This window comes from Haliotis rufescens, unplaced genomic scaffold (genome assembly GCF_023055435.1).
Source record: "Haliotis rufescens isolate VD_foot unplaced genomic scaffold, xgHalRufe1.0.p SCAF_1, whole genome shotgun sequence".
Taxonomy (NCBI): Eukaryota; Metazoa; Mollusca; class Gastropoda; order Lepetellida; family Haliotidae; genus Haliotis; species Haliotis rufescens.
This window is the reverse complement of record NW_025963779.1, coordinates 82,268,379-82,284,215: the sequence shown is the minus strand read 5'-3', so window position 1 is coordinate 82,284,215 and position 15,837 is coordinate 82,268,379. Positions and strand designations below refer to the sequence as shown.

The window sequence follows — 15,837 nt, the reverse complement described above, 5'->3', positions numbered from 1 at the left end:
TGGCAGTGAGTATACATAACGGTCAAGAATGATGTCATCCAGTAACCTATTCCTTGTATGACCAATCACAAAGACTGTGGATAGATAACTTCAAAGAACATTTATTACACACTCTGAAACGAAATAGTTTCAACACAGACAAAGGTAATTCTGATTGAAGCATGAGTCCGTCATAATCTGACCTTGGGTCATCTCCATGGAGTAGCCAATCATGGACCTGGAATTCGATCCCAGTTATGGCAAATGGGTTTCTCACCACTGATATGTAAGAGTGAGTGAGTGAGTGAGTTGTGTTTAACGCCGCTTTTAACAGTATTCCAGTCATATCACGGCGTGTCAGCTTAATGTGGGAGGAAAGCCCCAAGTGATGCAGGTTTTGGATGTTTACCGCTTCGGTAAAACCCACGAGCACGGGTATGGTGCTGACAAACCTAGAAACATAATCGGGGCGAACCGGGATTCGAACCCACAATCATAGGTTTCTGGCGTGCCCAAGGGACAGCGAATTGCGGCGCCTTAGACGACTGGGCCACCCGTGCCCCCTGATATGTAAGAAAATCAAAATACATAATTATAGACATTGAGATCAAGGAAACTGAAACAGACACACAAGCTCATGCACACCCCAGTCAAGAAAGAATTCCATATGCATATCTTTTCCTACAAGACACTGTTGTCATGAAATTGTTTTCTTCTTGAATTTATCCAATGCATTTTGCAAAGCATTGACATCAGCCTTGTGTTTCATGAGAAACTCTCCTTCAAAATGAAACACTGGGATGTCATAGCGATACTTGTTGAACCACTCCTTATTAGACGGGTCTGTGATATCAACTTCCTTCAGTGTAAACTGCAAAGAAAATGAACTTGTACTTGAAAGGCTTATGTAAATACACACATGGGAAAACAGGACATTCATCATTGAGCATTACTAACCAGTGCATTAAAACAATTATGTCCAAAAAACATTAATCCAAGGGTTAACAACCATAACATGCTAATAACACATCATAAACGGAAACTGAAACAGAACCTATTAACTTTACATGTGAAATCAAACTCTTGACATCTAACACATCATTGTACATGGGCAAAAGGCTTATTGTCATTACGCTATATTAGCAAATTGAGTAAGGAGAGTAAGGAGAGCCACTTTAAATAGTATTCCAGTTATATCATGACGTGTCAGCTTGATGTCAGAGAAAACACAGGAACTTATTGGTCAATAAATAATAAGGTTTATCATCCAAAACTGACTCCCACAGGAGATATCGCTTGGGTGAGATCAAGCGATATCTACACTGTAGATATCACTGTAATGAAATTGCATCACAATTCTTTGCAGACCATTGTAACATCATTGGTTACTATGATGTTACAATCAAATGACATCACTAATAGCTCAGCTACTGAAGCTATAAGCAGTACTTTTTACACTTAAGACAATGCTTATTACTGTCTACAAACTGAAAAAGTTGGATGATAAATAAAATCTCACCCTCGTGTCTTTTGATATTAAATATATCAACACTCATTGATAGAAGTAGAAAAAACTCCTTGACAAGCCTCAGAATTTTTCCACTTTTATCAACTTGTGTTGATATATTTTATATCAAAAGACGCTCGGGTGAGATTCTCTATATACCCCCAATATATAAGTAGAGAAAAGGAGCGTCACTCGCCATCTTGCTGGTTTTGTTTACATCAATGTCCAGATCGATTTGATTATGAAACGCTTACTGGCAAACACATTTCTGACCGTAGATCAATAAACAACTCATTTCTACACATGTACAAGCCATCTAAATTTGATTGATGTCCCTTACCGAAATATCAAAATTTTATTTCGTAAGCTGGAAAATGATGCGACAGTGGAGCGAAAGTAGATTCGAGATTTTATTTACTGACCAATAACGAGTTCCTGTGGGAGGATAGCACGAAGTGATGCAGGTCTTAGACATTTACCACTTTGGTGAAACCAACGAGCATGGGTATGATGCTGACAAACCTAGAAACATAATCAGGGAGAACAGGGAGTTGAACTGTAGATCAAAACATTGTGGCATGCCCAAGACATGCAACTTTGCACAGAGAATTGCAGTGCCTTGGACAACAGGCCCACCGTGCTCCAATTGAGAAGAGTGATCAGAATCTTAACAAGTCCAAACCTTATGAGATAATGGTTTCAGTTCTTCCTTGGCATCATCACAGAGAGGACAGGGGTGCTTGGTGTACAAGGTGAGGACTGGCAGCTGCTGGCTGGAATCTGAAAAGGACCTCCAAACAAGTTGGTTGTGCCACAATGGTTCCGGAACACTGCCTGGTACGAGAGATGTTCCTGGCCTGTATCTTGCAATTGCCAACTGAGACAGGTACAACATATGTCTCATTCTAAACCTGTATGAGACGGGTCAGGGGTACCTGAAACTGGTAAACATGTGTTATTGTATAGTCAAAGATTTTCTCATCTTAGTCAACGGTATCAAACACAACTTCCTTATTGCAGACTACAAAATACATTTCCAAATTTAAGAAATCATGACAATGGTAAACAAATCAATAAGATTGCTCTATATCACTGTGAGCGTCTAGTGTGCACTGTTCCCACTGGCCAGTCATTGTGGGCTGGCAACTCTAAAAATTACCAGTACTCCTAATTTTTGCCAGTACCAACTTTCAACAAATAACAGTATGCATGAAAATTATTAGGTTTTAATTCTTTCAATATCATGTTCATTGCAAAGACGCCGCGATATAACTGGAATACTGTTAAAAGCGGCGTTAAACCCAGCTCACTCACTCATTGCAAAGATGTCATCTCGGAAGTAACTTAGTTAGATCTATACGTCATTCACACAAACTTCAGTCACAATTTTTTCTCTTTTTTTTTGATATTTCAAGGCGAAGTTGCTGTAAATGGTGGTAACAGACAGGCTGACTTTGTTCGGAAAATGTACTAAAATGAATATCACCAATGTTTTGTTCAACAACAAAGATTGTAAGGTACTTATGAATTACCGGTCCAAGCCTAATTTTATAGGTAAAAAAATGGTAATTACCGGTAAACGGGAACGCTGAGTGTGTCACTATCTATCACTCTTACCATGCTTACAGCAGTTACCAAACAAGACTTGTCCGCACGAGCAAACTCAGTTTCAGTTCTCTCATAGAAGAAGGAGTGCTTGCTAGCGTGTGCTGCCCTCCTACAAATGGAGCCCCAGTGAGGACTACTGCCATAGAGGAATGACATAGACCGCCAGCAACATTTACTATAGATGGTTTCTTGGAAGTGACTTTTGTGTGACCTTGGATACTGTCACGTGACACTTGTGCTGTTGATTGTGTTTACTGTGACATTTCCCGTATTGGCTATTGCTACATTCAATTCAAGTCCTGGACATTATCACGAGTCCCCATCATGTATTTTTTCATTGTATAAATATAACATCCTTGCTACCTAGCATTTGACTTTAAATATTCTTTGTACCTGACGCCAGTTCAGTTAAGTTCTGTATACTGTGTACGTCACATTTTGTATCATATCATGTGCTAAGTTCTGTATCAAAGTAGACTTCTTTGTCACCTACTTTTCAGTATCCTGTTGGTACCAACATAGTCTATGTCGCTATACAGGTTCTTTTGTGATTTCATGTGTTTAGTTTGGTTCGTTTTTTGTTAAGCTTAGCTATTATTGATATTTTAAAGTTTATGTAAACAGCATACAGTGATCCCTCGCTATTGTGCTCTTCGATAAAGCACTACCTCGGTTACTACGTGCGGTAACGCATGGCTCCCAAAATTTATGTACACTTTTAATACTGAGAGTTTTACACAGACATGATTGTATTGTTGTTCGTTGTTCATTTGCACATAACGCTTCTCATTGCATAATCAACCGTTTATCGCTGAATGGAGTTCTAATAATCTGTTTGAAAACATCCGCGGCAAGTCCCGGAAATACGATTGTTCAACTAGTTAACTTTTCACACTATACATCCTTTGATCTTAGAAGCGCATGCATGCAATAAAAGAGAACCACAAGCGAAGTTCATATTCTTAATTAGTGGGCAATCCAATTTGAGGCGACACTGTCAACTCACATGTAGTTGCTGTCACAACACAACACTATGAACAGTAAACAACTTGTATCATTGCAATGTGCGAGAAAAGGAAAAGATCGTGAGATTTGCCGAGAGCGCTCCCCCGCCTCGGCCTCGGTTAAACGGCTCATCGTCGATAACGCCTACCAATTATTTGGACCCCGTTGGTAGCGTTGTAGCGAGGGACCACTGTAGTTGTATTAGTCATTGTTATAAAAGTATATATGTTTTATTCAGATATCCAGAATAATAAGTTGCAGCACTGTGGTCGGGAAGACACCCCAGTCTCACCCACAGGGTAGATACACTATTACATGAAAAGTCTGTTTTTATATTTGTGCAACACATTAAGGGTGTCACACCTAGGGCTGGGACGGGTAACTTGGGTACCCGGGTCGGGTGGGTATTGAGTATTGGTATTGACCCGGGTACCCACAGGCCTACCAAGACTTGTGGTTAGTCACGTGATATATTGTTTAAATGACAAAAAGTATCTAGAACTCTATGGTTACACTACAAGTCACAAATGTTCACATTTCTTTATGACTATGCACCCATTCCTTCTGACTTTTCATATCTTTGAATATCTTTGGTCAACTTCAGTGTTTTGCATGACCAGATTGTTTAATGCATGTATCTAAATATGTTTTGCCAGTGCTAAGGTAAAGAAATGCCCAATCGGACATTTTGTACCTATCTCTTGAGACCTACAGTGGGTACCCAGGTAGGGTCGGATAATAGGAAGGTGGGTACCCGGGTAGTACTCGTCCCAGCCCTAGTCACACCCATAAATGTATGTGCATCTATGTATTTTGTAAGAGATTCATAATGTGTTTACACTTAGAATAATAATCCATATATTATATCATCTATTTGTCTCTTACATCAATTGCCATAATACTGTACACAATAACACCTAACAGAAGAGTAAGATCTGTTTGTAATGTAAAACGGTTTGCACTACTGTGATGTCGATGACTGGATGTAGATTATTTCTTATATTCCTTTAAATTTATTATGTTTCAGGGTGGAAAATATATGATCTTCCATTGGCGAAATAAAACGTGTCACACCCGTAGCGTGTGTTTGTCTCGTGCCCTTCTACAATGGCAATAACATGTTGCCAAATCACGTACCTGTCAAATGCAGTTATCGATCACAAAACCGGAATAAAAACAAACACACGTGTGGGCACTTGCTTCCGCCGGATAAACGTCTTTGCGCATGCGTACGTTATATTTACTGCAGTGCAGACGCTTCAGCATGACAGCTGACTGAGATATGGAATAATGTTAAGATATATCCTGTAATAGTGTCAAGGACGAATACTACGTAGGTACAGTGAGACACATGTGCGGTCTTTTGTTTATTACAAACTCTGGTGCCATATATTTTGTTTTTGCATGTAATCTGTTTTGCAGCAACCAAAGAACATTCATTTCAATATATATATGATCCCACACAACTAAGCTGAAGATATTACATTAATGTAAAGTAATACGCAAGGTGGATAAAGCAACTTTCAAAGCAATGATTCGGAACAGTTTTTACATTTTGATGACATACATTGTGGTTTGTGTGTAAACATGGTGTCCATGCTTATTTTGAGGGAGGAAATGTTTGTACATACAAAGGAAACAAATCAAAGACTGCAAGAGCACTGATTGCACGATTCACAACTTGATAAACATTGTAAGGGTCATGAAATTCGTAAATCATTCTTTGGATGACATTCATAGCAGATTATTCTTATTGTCAATTCTGCTGCTGTGTTATACAATTTCTCATGAATTATTTCCTCGTTGATCATGTTGATTAGAGATATGAACACCATATATCCACTGGGTAAGTTCTGTTTTCTCAACATGCTCAATAAAGTTGTCTGATGAAAAAAATGATAGTGAGTGAGTGAGTGAGTTGGGTTTAACGCCGCTTTTAACAGTATTCCAGTTATATCACGCCGTGTCAGCTTAATGTGGGAGGAAAGCCCCAAGTGATGCAGGTCTCAGACGTTTACCACTCCGGTGAAACCCACGAGCACGGGTATGGTGCTGACAAACCTAGAAACATAATCGGGGCGAACCAGGATTCGAACCAACAATCATAGGTTTCTGGCGTGCCCAAGGGACGCAACTCTGCACAGCGAATCACAGCGCCTTAGACGACTGGGCCACCCGTGCCCCCGAAAAACATGATAGTGGAAAGTAACATTTTATAATAGTTTTAAGTTTTTTTAATATGATATGATAAGTTAGTGTGGTAATATCGCTAATATGTGACTGTCATAGTTAAGTACTATGAATCCCTGTCTTTTGCACATGTTGCAACACATTCAAATATTTCTTTGATAATTTCTATTCCCAGGTGGTTTATCACATGCCTGAACATGTCTGCTACACAGCAAATCAAAGTAAAGTGGATTGAACACTTTAACTCCAGTTGGGTGTCAGAGGATTGTGAATCTATAACAACAGAAGATGGTTTAAGAGAACTTTACAATAGGTTGGAATCAAACAAAGAAGTTCAGCCAGTTTCACAACAAGCCATACACCTAAGGGGACCTACACTTCCTGATTTTGAGCGAGATGCATATTCTCTGGACGAACAGGAACATTTGTTGAATACGCTTCGATCAAGTCAGCTTTTTTTAGCTGAAGTTGTTTGTAGTAACACGCCATTTGCACAGAAACTTCAACAGCGACTTGTCATACTACAGAGAGTATATCATGCAGTTTCCAGTAAATATCATGATAGACAAGGGCTAAAACCTTGTAAACAAACTGATTCTGGAGACCAGAACTGCAATGAATCCAGAAATCCATCACTGAGGTTTGTGACAGGTAATGAAGCTCTTATTGAAATGGGAGTGAAAACTGGTCTTAGCTTGTTATTTTCACTTTTGAGACAGAACTGGAATCTAGCAGGGCAGTCTGGTCAGCTTTCATTTTGTAATGACGTCCTTCAAACAGCAGTAGACATTGTAACATCACTTCCGCCCTTGTCACTAGCAAATGAGACAAAACTGACTCCTTTAGGTGTTGACTCCCTGAATCAAGTGACTAAATTTCTATGTTCTGCTGCCAGTCCCTCCTCAGGGGCAGATAACTGTGGTCAGCGACTTGCATCCGAGTTAATGCTATTGTTAGCTGCTCAAAGGGGCTCACTTCGGTATCTCTTGGAATGGATTGAACTGGCTCTTCAGGTGTCATCTGCAGCTCAAATTGAGCAGAAGCGAGGGAACCAGGGCAAACATGGCCTGATTTCTTGGACATTCTTTGAAACAACCCTTCAACAGATGAAGAATTCAGCTGTATGTTGTTATGTTTCTTTACATTTTAACTAATTACTGTGATTTCTAATATGTTTGTGTTCATGTGAATATTATTGTACAGGTTGAAAACACTGTGATTTCTTTCAACCAAGTTTCATTTTACTTTCATTATCTTGTAGCTATGAACGGAATAAGTGTTAGGTATCAATTTTTTATTTAGCCAAAGGGCTTGTAAATATATTTGTTTTGGAAGTACTCTATTTATATGATTTAGCATGTTCTGTGTATAGGCTTGTTATTGTTAATGATCATGATCATGATAAGTGTTTTCTCTCTCTGTTTATAGATATACTGTAAAGTTCATACTTTTTATGCTATACATATGAACATGCTATTGTTGAAATTTAATTTAATCATCATTATTGTCATCATTGTCATCATCACCTTTCACATATTTTAGGGAGGTCCAACAAATTTTGAACGGAAAACAAAGCCTGATCGAGATGAAGCAGGCCTCACTGCTATGTATGAAGCTGGTCTTTTATTACTGGAGGAGGTAATCTGAGGCTTCTTTATAAACGATGTATTCTGTAATGAGTTTACAAAGGCCTGGAAAAGTACTTAAGTTTCATGAGGCTTCTATTTTTTTCATTCCAAAACACTGGAATTACATGAGTATGAACACTTTTTTTTAAAAAAAAGACGTCTATAGCACAGTTTTATTAACTGACTCAGATTTGCTACATATAACTGGATTGGGTTTTTATTCGATCTCTTTAACATTGTTTAATATTGGAAGATATCTCCTCAACATGAATTACATACCTTTTTTGCACTTTAATCAGCATGATAAGAACCCCACAATTAATTATATTATATGAGAACTGTATTTGTCTTCGAAGATGTTGCACAATATTCTCTAGAATTTACGCATTGGTGCAATGTTTACAGCATTATTGAATGGTGTTATAGTTGCAACAACTAGCAGAGGAATATGCCAACAGCAGTGCTGGACCTGATGAAAATAGGAACAGTCCTGCCAACAATGTCCTGTCTGGATCCACCATCTCTCCCCAGCCATGTGATGTGTATGTGTGGGGCAGCAACAGTAGTCACCAGCTGGCTGAGGGCAGTCAGGAGAAGATACTCACACCAAAGCAGGCGTCCTCCTTCAGTAACTGTCAGCAGGTAGACATGTTTTCTGAATTTAACCTCATATGAATTTGAAAGCTTTGCAAATTTGTGCATTTAGATATGTTAAAATTTAGATATATTTTTACTTAATTGAATTGAGAAAGCATTCCAAGACTTTTCAAAACATTTTCTGATACTTTATCTTTCAAGAAAGTAATCATATTATGTCACAGATTTTAAGTGTTCATCTCTTCAGCATTGAGAGGGCCATGGGAATGTTTTTAAAGGAATCAATGTTTACAGTGTTTTTGTATGTGCTCTGTACAAATCAGATTTTAATTTTTAATGTGTGAAAATTGATGTGATGTCATTAAAGAAAAATCAAACAAGTTAGTATGTAAGAGAACTCATGTCAAAACTCTTTGGTTGAAGTAAGAATAATTTTTTTCTGTAGATTGAAGCTGGACAGTTTTGTACATTTTTGATCCACAATGATGGGTCAGTGAGTGCTTGTGGGAAAGGAAGCTATGGCAGGCTCGGACTGGGCGATTCAAACAACCAGGCCCAGCCCAAGAAACTCAGCTTTGAGCCAAAGAGAAGGATGAAGAAAATCTCCTCCTCCAAAGGATCTGATGGTCACACACTTGCTCTGTCTGTTGAAGGGGAAGTGTTTAGCTGGGGAGACGGTTAGTGCACACTCTTAGAAATGATTATCCTGAGTGCATATGCTTAGTTCATATGGAAGATTATCACATGATCATATGATAGGAAGATTATCAAATACTGTAAGATAACATGTGTGTTAGTATAGTGTTCACTACATTGATGTAAGGCTACAAACTTTCTTTGAAAATGATCCTGGTAATATACATATATACACATATTAGGGGTTGGTGATTAAAGTGTTCACTCGTCACTGGGTTCTATTCCCAACATGGGTACAATGTATGAAGCCCATTTATGGTGTACCCTGCTGTAATATTATTGCTAGAATATTGCTAAAAGCGGCATAAAACCCAACTCACTCACTCACTCAAATTAGGCAGTTTTTTGTAGCTCTACACGTAATGTACCACAGTACTTATTAATCCAACATAATCATATGCAAACAACCATTTCAGAATAACAGCTTAACTGTATTTGTTTTGCAAATGGGAAAGTAAAAAATGATTGATTAAATTCTCACCCAGTTCAATCAGTACTAACGATTATAAGACTTGAAAGCTCTACATATTCCCCAAGTGTTGATGCTATGTTTCTCAACTGCCAGGTGATTATGGAAAGCTTGGCAATGGAAACAATTCTACACAGAAGAGTCCCAAAATTGTGCAAGGACCGTTGACTGGAAAGGTATATGATCTTAAATTGATGAGGAAACTTCCTTGATATAGATATTTCAAAGCTGAGCTCATCCACAAATGAGTTCAATATTTAAACTTATCCTATCTCACACCATGCTTTTCTTTTTTCTTCCTCGATCCTATGTGGAAACATGCTTGGACAAAGTTTCCAGCTTCTAAAAAATATTGCACCTGAACACTTAGGCCAAGTAAGTAATCCCGTGCACAGCGACCTTACATCACCTGATCACCTGTCTATCTCTGCCACATCTTTCTCTTTCGCATCGCCTCTGTGTGAAGTTGTGTTTGTCTACAGAGAGAATTTGTTTTGTTTCCTGTGCGCTTTTTTCTACTGGCTTTGTGTAACCCGTGTTTACCCTCATCTAGTTGAAGATGGGGAAGAAAGAAAAATAGCACCCGACTTACCTTCACTGCTGCTGTACTTTTCGACATCTGACCCACACCTGTGGTGTTGTGACTGTCATGGGAAGTGCAGCCCATTTTCTCATTGATCCGAGTAAAGCCTTCTTCCAGATAAGCCTTTTTGGTTTATCTCCAGAAATGTCGTCGCCAGGAAATCCAACCATGACTCATGATTCTGACAAAAGAATTTGAAGCCTTCAACTCCAAACATTTCATCACTTGTTGTCAAGAAACCATCTTCTGTCATCTGTCTGCCACGATTTCCATGCTGGATCGGTCATGGCTGCAGAGCAATACCCCAGCAATGCTCTTGGGATGATCAGTTCAAGGCTCAGTTGTATCAGCTACCCTGTTCTTCTCAATGTTTATTTGACAACCGCATACAGGAGATTGCTCTGCATGTGCAGAAGGACAATCACCTAAAAGAAGATTGGGGTTGTTCGGCAGAAACTGGGTCATCCTCAACAACCCCTTCATCATGACGATGCTCCTTAACGGATATTGTCTGCCAATGATTGGCACACCATCAATGACTTCCAGCCTCCTCAATGAGTGTATCCGGCCAGCTAACAATTCTGGAAGAGCCTTTGAATGTCTCGGTCCGATTGCCGTGCACCTTCAACACGATCTACCTGGAAGAACGGCCACATTTCCTTATGACTTGGATCGCACTCCTTCATACACTCATTCGTCCTGGCGATTTCCTGGCCAGCCTAGATTAACAGGACGCATACCTGCACATTCCTGTCCATCAGGACCACCACCATTTCCTTCAGTTCATTTTCCAAGGCCACCACTACCAATGGAAGATGCTCCCGTTTGGATTTTCTTCACCCCCGTTGCTTTTTATCCGCCTCACCAGGCCCATCATGAAGGTCCTACACGTTCAGAGAATAGTGTTCAAATCCTACAGCGACGATAGCATTCTGACTGACGAAGATCCAGACATCCGTCTTCAACATCTCACACAATGTCTTCTCCATCATCTCGGTTGACTTGTCAACATTGGCAAGTCTGAGACAACTCCTACTCAACGATTCCAGTTTGTCGGTGCCCCCTTCAACACCCACCTGGGCAAGATGTTTGTTCTTCTGGATCAATGGTCAAAGATTTGCAAAGAAGAAGCTTCTTGGATGACCAGATTGAGCATCCAGTTGGAGGGTGGATTTGCTCATCTGTAGAAATTTCGGTATTCATCCAGCAAGTTGCTGCAAGGCGTAGCTGTTATTCCTTTCACCTCTGCCAGGTACATGTGTTGACAGGTATTGGTTCAAAGATCCCTTTTGTGAATATTGCTGATCGTATGCAATGATGCAATAAAAGAGATGCTGAGGAGGTGCACTCTATTAACCACAGGAGACAGAAATGTCTCCTGTTTTCTTGAATCGATTGGCTGGAGTCGTTCCAAATCATTTTTAAGTCATACACTGTACAATTGTATATTTATATGCATCCTATCTCACCCATTTTTTGTCCGTCCTACCATCCCCACATCACAGCTTCTCTAGCCTGTTGGCTCTAGAAAGAGAATGAGGTACCTGGCGTGATCACATGTTCATTGAGTGGTACAAGAGTCATGCGTGACCCAGTTTGGGTGGTGACCATAGTGATGCTGGGGTGTGTTCGGGTGAATTGTTTTTTAGAAGGTGGAAACTTTATTCAAGCACATTGCCACATAGGATCGAAAGAATAAATGCATAGCGTAGGATAGGATAAGTATATAAATATACAGTTTATCCTAAAATTAATTTATTTTACATCTTTTATATTAGGCACTACGAACATGATATGTCACAGCCATCATGTCAGAATATCAAATGGTGTTTGTGCTGCAGGTGGTGAAGTGTGTGTCAGCTGGCTACAGACACAGTGCTGCTGTCACGGAGGATGGGGAGCTGTATACATGGGGGGAGGGAGACTATGGAAGGCTTGGTATGTGAAAAGTGCTGGACTTTAATTATGCTAACATTGTTTAATTATCTTTCTAAATTTTTTTAATACAAGTTCAGGAAATTTAGATAGGAAGAGCATCCTGTATGAATTTGGTGATGTTTTAAGTTCATGTTTAGATTAGATCAGTGTTTTCAGTTGTTAATTGTTCATGTTTCTCTGCACAAATAGAGATGTGGTTATTAGTCAAGAATTAACATTCCATTATTTTAGAAATAGAACTGATTTTACATTTTATATGGTTTCATCTTGATAGCTGAGATATTTTTCTTTTCTTCAATAGTTTTGAAATGCAAATGTACATTTTTAGAATGTTGGTAGAATAGTTCACATATAGGTAATTCAAACAATGTATAATGCAATGTTATTCTTATAACTGTGATCACAATCAGTGCACATCTAGATTATATGATGAAGCCAACATTTGTGATTGCTAGGACACGGAGATAGTTCTAGCCGGAGTTTGCCACGCCATGTGAAGGACATATCAGGTGTGGGGCAGGTTGCCTGTGGCAGCTCTCACACTATTGCTGTCTCACAGGATGGAAAGACTGTCTGGTCATTTGGAGGAGGAGATAATGGTATGAAATCTCGGTAGGATCATTCTAGCTTTGGAAGTATTATACAGAATACTGACATTAAGTGTGAGATGGAGACTAAAGAGGGACTGTACTATGGAACTGAGACATTTGTCTCCATAAAATTAGGGTTCCGGGGTACTCATAATTATTAAATGTTTGAACGACTTGAATGAAACTTGCCAGGACTTCCAATTTGCTGAGGCTAGTCTCCTTTAAAATTCCAAATTATTTGACCTGAAGATCTGGGGTAGAATAGGTCTTCAGCAACCCTTGCTTGCCATAAAAGGCGACTATGCTTGTCGTAAGAGGCAATAAACAGGATCGGGTGGACAGGCTTGCTGACTTGGTTGATGCATGTCATTGTATCCCAATTGCGTGGATAGATGCTCTTGATGTCCATCACTGGATTGTCTGGTCCAGACACGCTTCTTTACAGACCGCCGTCATATAGCTGGTATATTTCTGAGTTCGGCATTAAACAACACACAAATCCAAATTATTTCTCTATGAAAGGATTTGTTATTACATAATGTGTTTCTTTGTAAACATAATCTATCGCAGCATTCTACAGTTTGATTTCTTGTCCACAGGCAAACTTGGGCATGGAGATATGAATCGTCAGTATAAGCCCAAAGTGATTGAAGCTTTTATTGGGATGTACATCAGGAAGGTTGCATGTGGCAGTCAGTCCTCCCTGGCTCTCACCTCTACAGGACAGGTGCAACATTGTTCTTGTAATACAACACGCCCGACACATAATGATTACTACATGATTGGCTGCTGATACCATTTATCATACAAGTTGTTTTAAAATGTATCTAATGAGCGAATTGTAAGATAAATGGTATCTAACAGGCATGAGTGCAGTAATCTGTTTCTTACATACCCTCAAATTGCATCACTTTAGCATCGAATTGATGCATATTTTGTCTATTCTCATGATCACAATGGTACATTAATACACAGCACAGCATGCTTGGGTGATTCAGTATTATGCTCATGTAAAACATATCTATCTCAAGAAGTATCAATCTAATCATGTTAATGTAACAATTTTCCTGCGGAATGTAACTTTATTATTTATTTATTTATTAAAATAGTGGATCCATGTCATAAGAAGAGGTTACATACAACTCTGAACCTCCTGTGGGCATTTGGGTCATATTAATCACTGGTTTGTCCAGTCCAGATTCATAGCTTGAATATTGAATATTGAGTAAGACATTAAACTATTCTGAACTCTTGTCCGAAGTCATATGAATGATTTAATCTTGTTTACACAAATGTCACCTTTATGCAATGCTACTATGTAGGTATATGCTTGGGGTAGTGGCTCCTGTCTGAGCTGCGGACTGTCGGAGTTCACAGCACTGCGACCTCATCTGATCGAGGACCTCCAGAATATCAGAGTGGTGGACATCTGTTCAGGAGACAGTCACTGCTTAGCCCTTGCTCATGGTCAGTTCATTATGAAATATCATTTGACCTCCTATATTTACACATAACATTTGAACAATGTATATATTGCACAATACTACTGTATTCATGATAGTTGTTTTGTTCCTTCATCACTGTACATTAATGTTGAGCATTATGTTTATGTGTACCGACTATTGTTTTGTCCAGATAATGAAGTATATGCCTGGGGTAACAATGCCATGGGTCAGTGTGGCCAGGGACATGCACAGAGTCCCATCACTCGGCCGCGAAAGGTGATAGGAGTGGAGGGTGTCTCCATACAGCAGATATCTGCAGGCACCTCTCACAGTATAGCATGGACAGCACTGCCACTCGACAGGTGAGTGAGCAGCTGTACTGATAGGATGGATGTTGATATTTACTTCTATTGATTGTCACGAAACACTTTTCTAATTATCACATCATGTAATTATGTACAATATGTTTGTCCTGTGTTGAGACAAGCATTTTCTTACGTAAAAGTAACGAGTATGTGGAGGAATATTGATAATTGATATCAGATATCAGTGGAAAACTGATAACTCTGAAACAAAAGAATGATTGATATAGCATTGATTTCAAGATGAAAATAACCTTTATTGTGCAAATTGTTTGTGCATGTCAGTTATGCTTGTGAATCAATCTGCAGACATGTGATTGCTTGGCATCGCCCGTTCTGCATCGACCTGCAGGAACACACCTTCATGCTACTGAGAACATTCCTTGAGAGATACTGTGATGGCTTTGACAGTGTAGAACCTCCAGCACCATTCCCAAGCAAAGAGTGAGTAATCAAGCCTGGTCTGACTTACTGGCCAGTGAAATATTCTTATGGAGACATAAACCATATGCATACAATGTATATTAGTGAGAAGACTGTCATTAGTTTGTAAAAGGATAGGAGTTCCATTGGTTAAGATTTTCAATGAGTGCTCAGGATAAACAGGGTTCACTGTATCATCATTGGTCAAATGTACAGTCCGTCAGTTAATGGTGTCATGTTAATATCTAGATTAGGAAAAATACTTCCAACATGATCTTCCTCCTGTCTAACTCAAACCATTTCCAAATTTGTTGAGCGATTACATTTAAATATTTTCATTCGCTTCTGTACGTCTTATATTCTCTTTCACTGAATATATGTAAATGTAGTGTTTTTTCAAAACAATAAACAAATTGTAAGAATATCGTCAGTTTATCATGTGATTTTTTTGTCATTAGGTATAAGATCAGAGATCCTTTGATGTGTTAAACTGGAAACACGAGTATTGATGTATTGATGCTTTCTTCAGGGAACACCATCACTTTGTGTTGATGTGTTTGAAGCTGCTCAGCTCCCACTTGTCACTGGCTCTGGCTGGAGGACTTGGCTCAGACATATTGGGGAGGGAGACCCGTCCACTGCGCAATCTTCTTTTCCGTCTTATGGACACAAGCACACCGGATCTTGTACAGGAGGTACCAAAACCATTCAACTCGGCATATGATTTTTAACTCATCAATAACATGATTGACATCAATGTTTACCATATCAGTGATTTGGGAATACTATTTGTATTTGAACATGTTGAACTTAAATC

General features: G+C 39.1%; 2 protein-coding genes across 2 annotated transcripts in view; one reads left to right on the top strand and one right to left on the bottom strand.

The window, feature by feature from the left end:
- Positions 1 to 452: 452 nt before the first annotated feature.
- On the bottom strand, positions 453 to 5,326 carry LOC124136900 (glutaredoxin-like protein C5orf63 homolog). The gene is made up of 3 exons (XM_046502943.2): positions 5,237 to 5,326; positions 2,169 to 2,427; positions 453 to 850 (listed from the first exon to the last, which is right to left on the bottom strand). The coding sequence occupies exons 2-3, from the start codon at positions 2,388 to 2,390 to the stop codon at positions 677 to 679; spliced, it is 396 nt and encodes a 131-aa protein (XP_046358899.2). The 5' UTR covers positions 2,391 to 2,427; positions 5,237 to 5,326; the 3' UTR covers positions 453 to 676.
- Positions 5,327 to 5,337: 11 nt separating this feature from the next.
- LOC124136901 (probable E3 ubiquitin-protein ligase HERC1) overlaps positions 5,338 to 15,837 on the top strand; it is a 74,555-nt gene continuing 64,055 nt past the window's right edge. Inside the window, exons 1-13 of the mRNA XM_046502944.2 lie at positions 5,338 to 5,432; positions 6,465 to 7,410; positions 7,832 to 7,927; positions 8,344 to 8,559; positions 8,960 to 9,191; positions 9,776 to 9,855; positions 12,104 to 12,200; positions 12,656 to 12,799; positions 13,390 to 13,517; positions 14,113 to 14,257; positions 14,426 to 14,597; positions 14,907 to 15,041; positions 15,550 to 15,715. Of these exons, the coding sequence (XP_046358900.2) occupies positions 6,487 to 7,410; positions 7,832 to 7,927; positions 8,344 to 8,559; positions 8,960 to 9,191; positions 9,776 to 9,855; positions 12,104 to 12,200; positions 12,656 to 12,799; positions 13,390 to 13,517; positions 14,113 to 14,257; positions 14,426 to 14,597; positions 14,907 to 15,041; positions 15,550 to 15,715 (2,535 nt within the window). The 5' untranslated portion in view covers positions 5,338 to 5,432; positions 6,465 to 6,486. The remainder of the gene's footprint in view (positions 5,433 to 6,464; positions 7,411 to 7,831; positions 7,928 to 8,343; positions 8,560 to 8,959; positions 9,192 to 9,775; positions 9,856 to 12,103; positions 12,201 to 12,655; positions 12,800 to 13,389; positions 13,518 to 14,112; positions 14,258 to 14,425; positions 14,598 to 14,906; positions 15,042 to 15,549; positions 15,716 to 15,837) is intronic.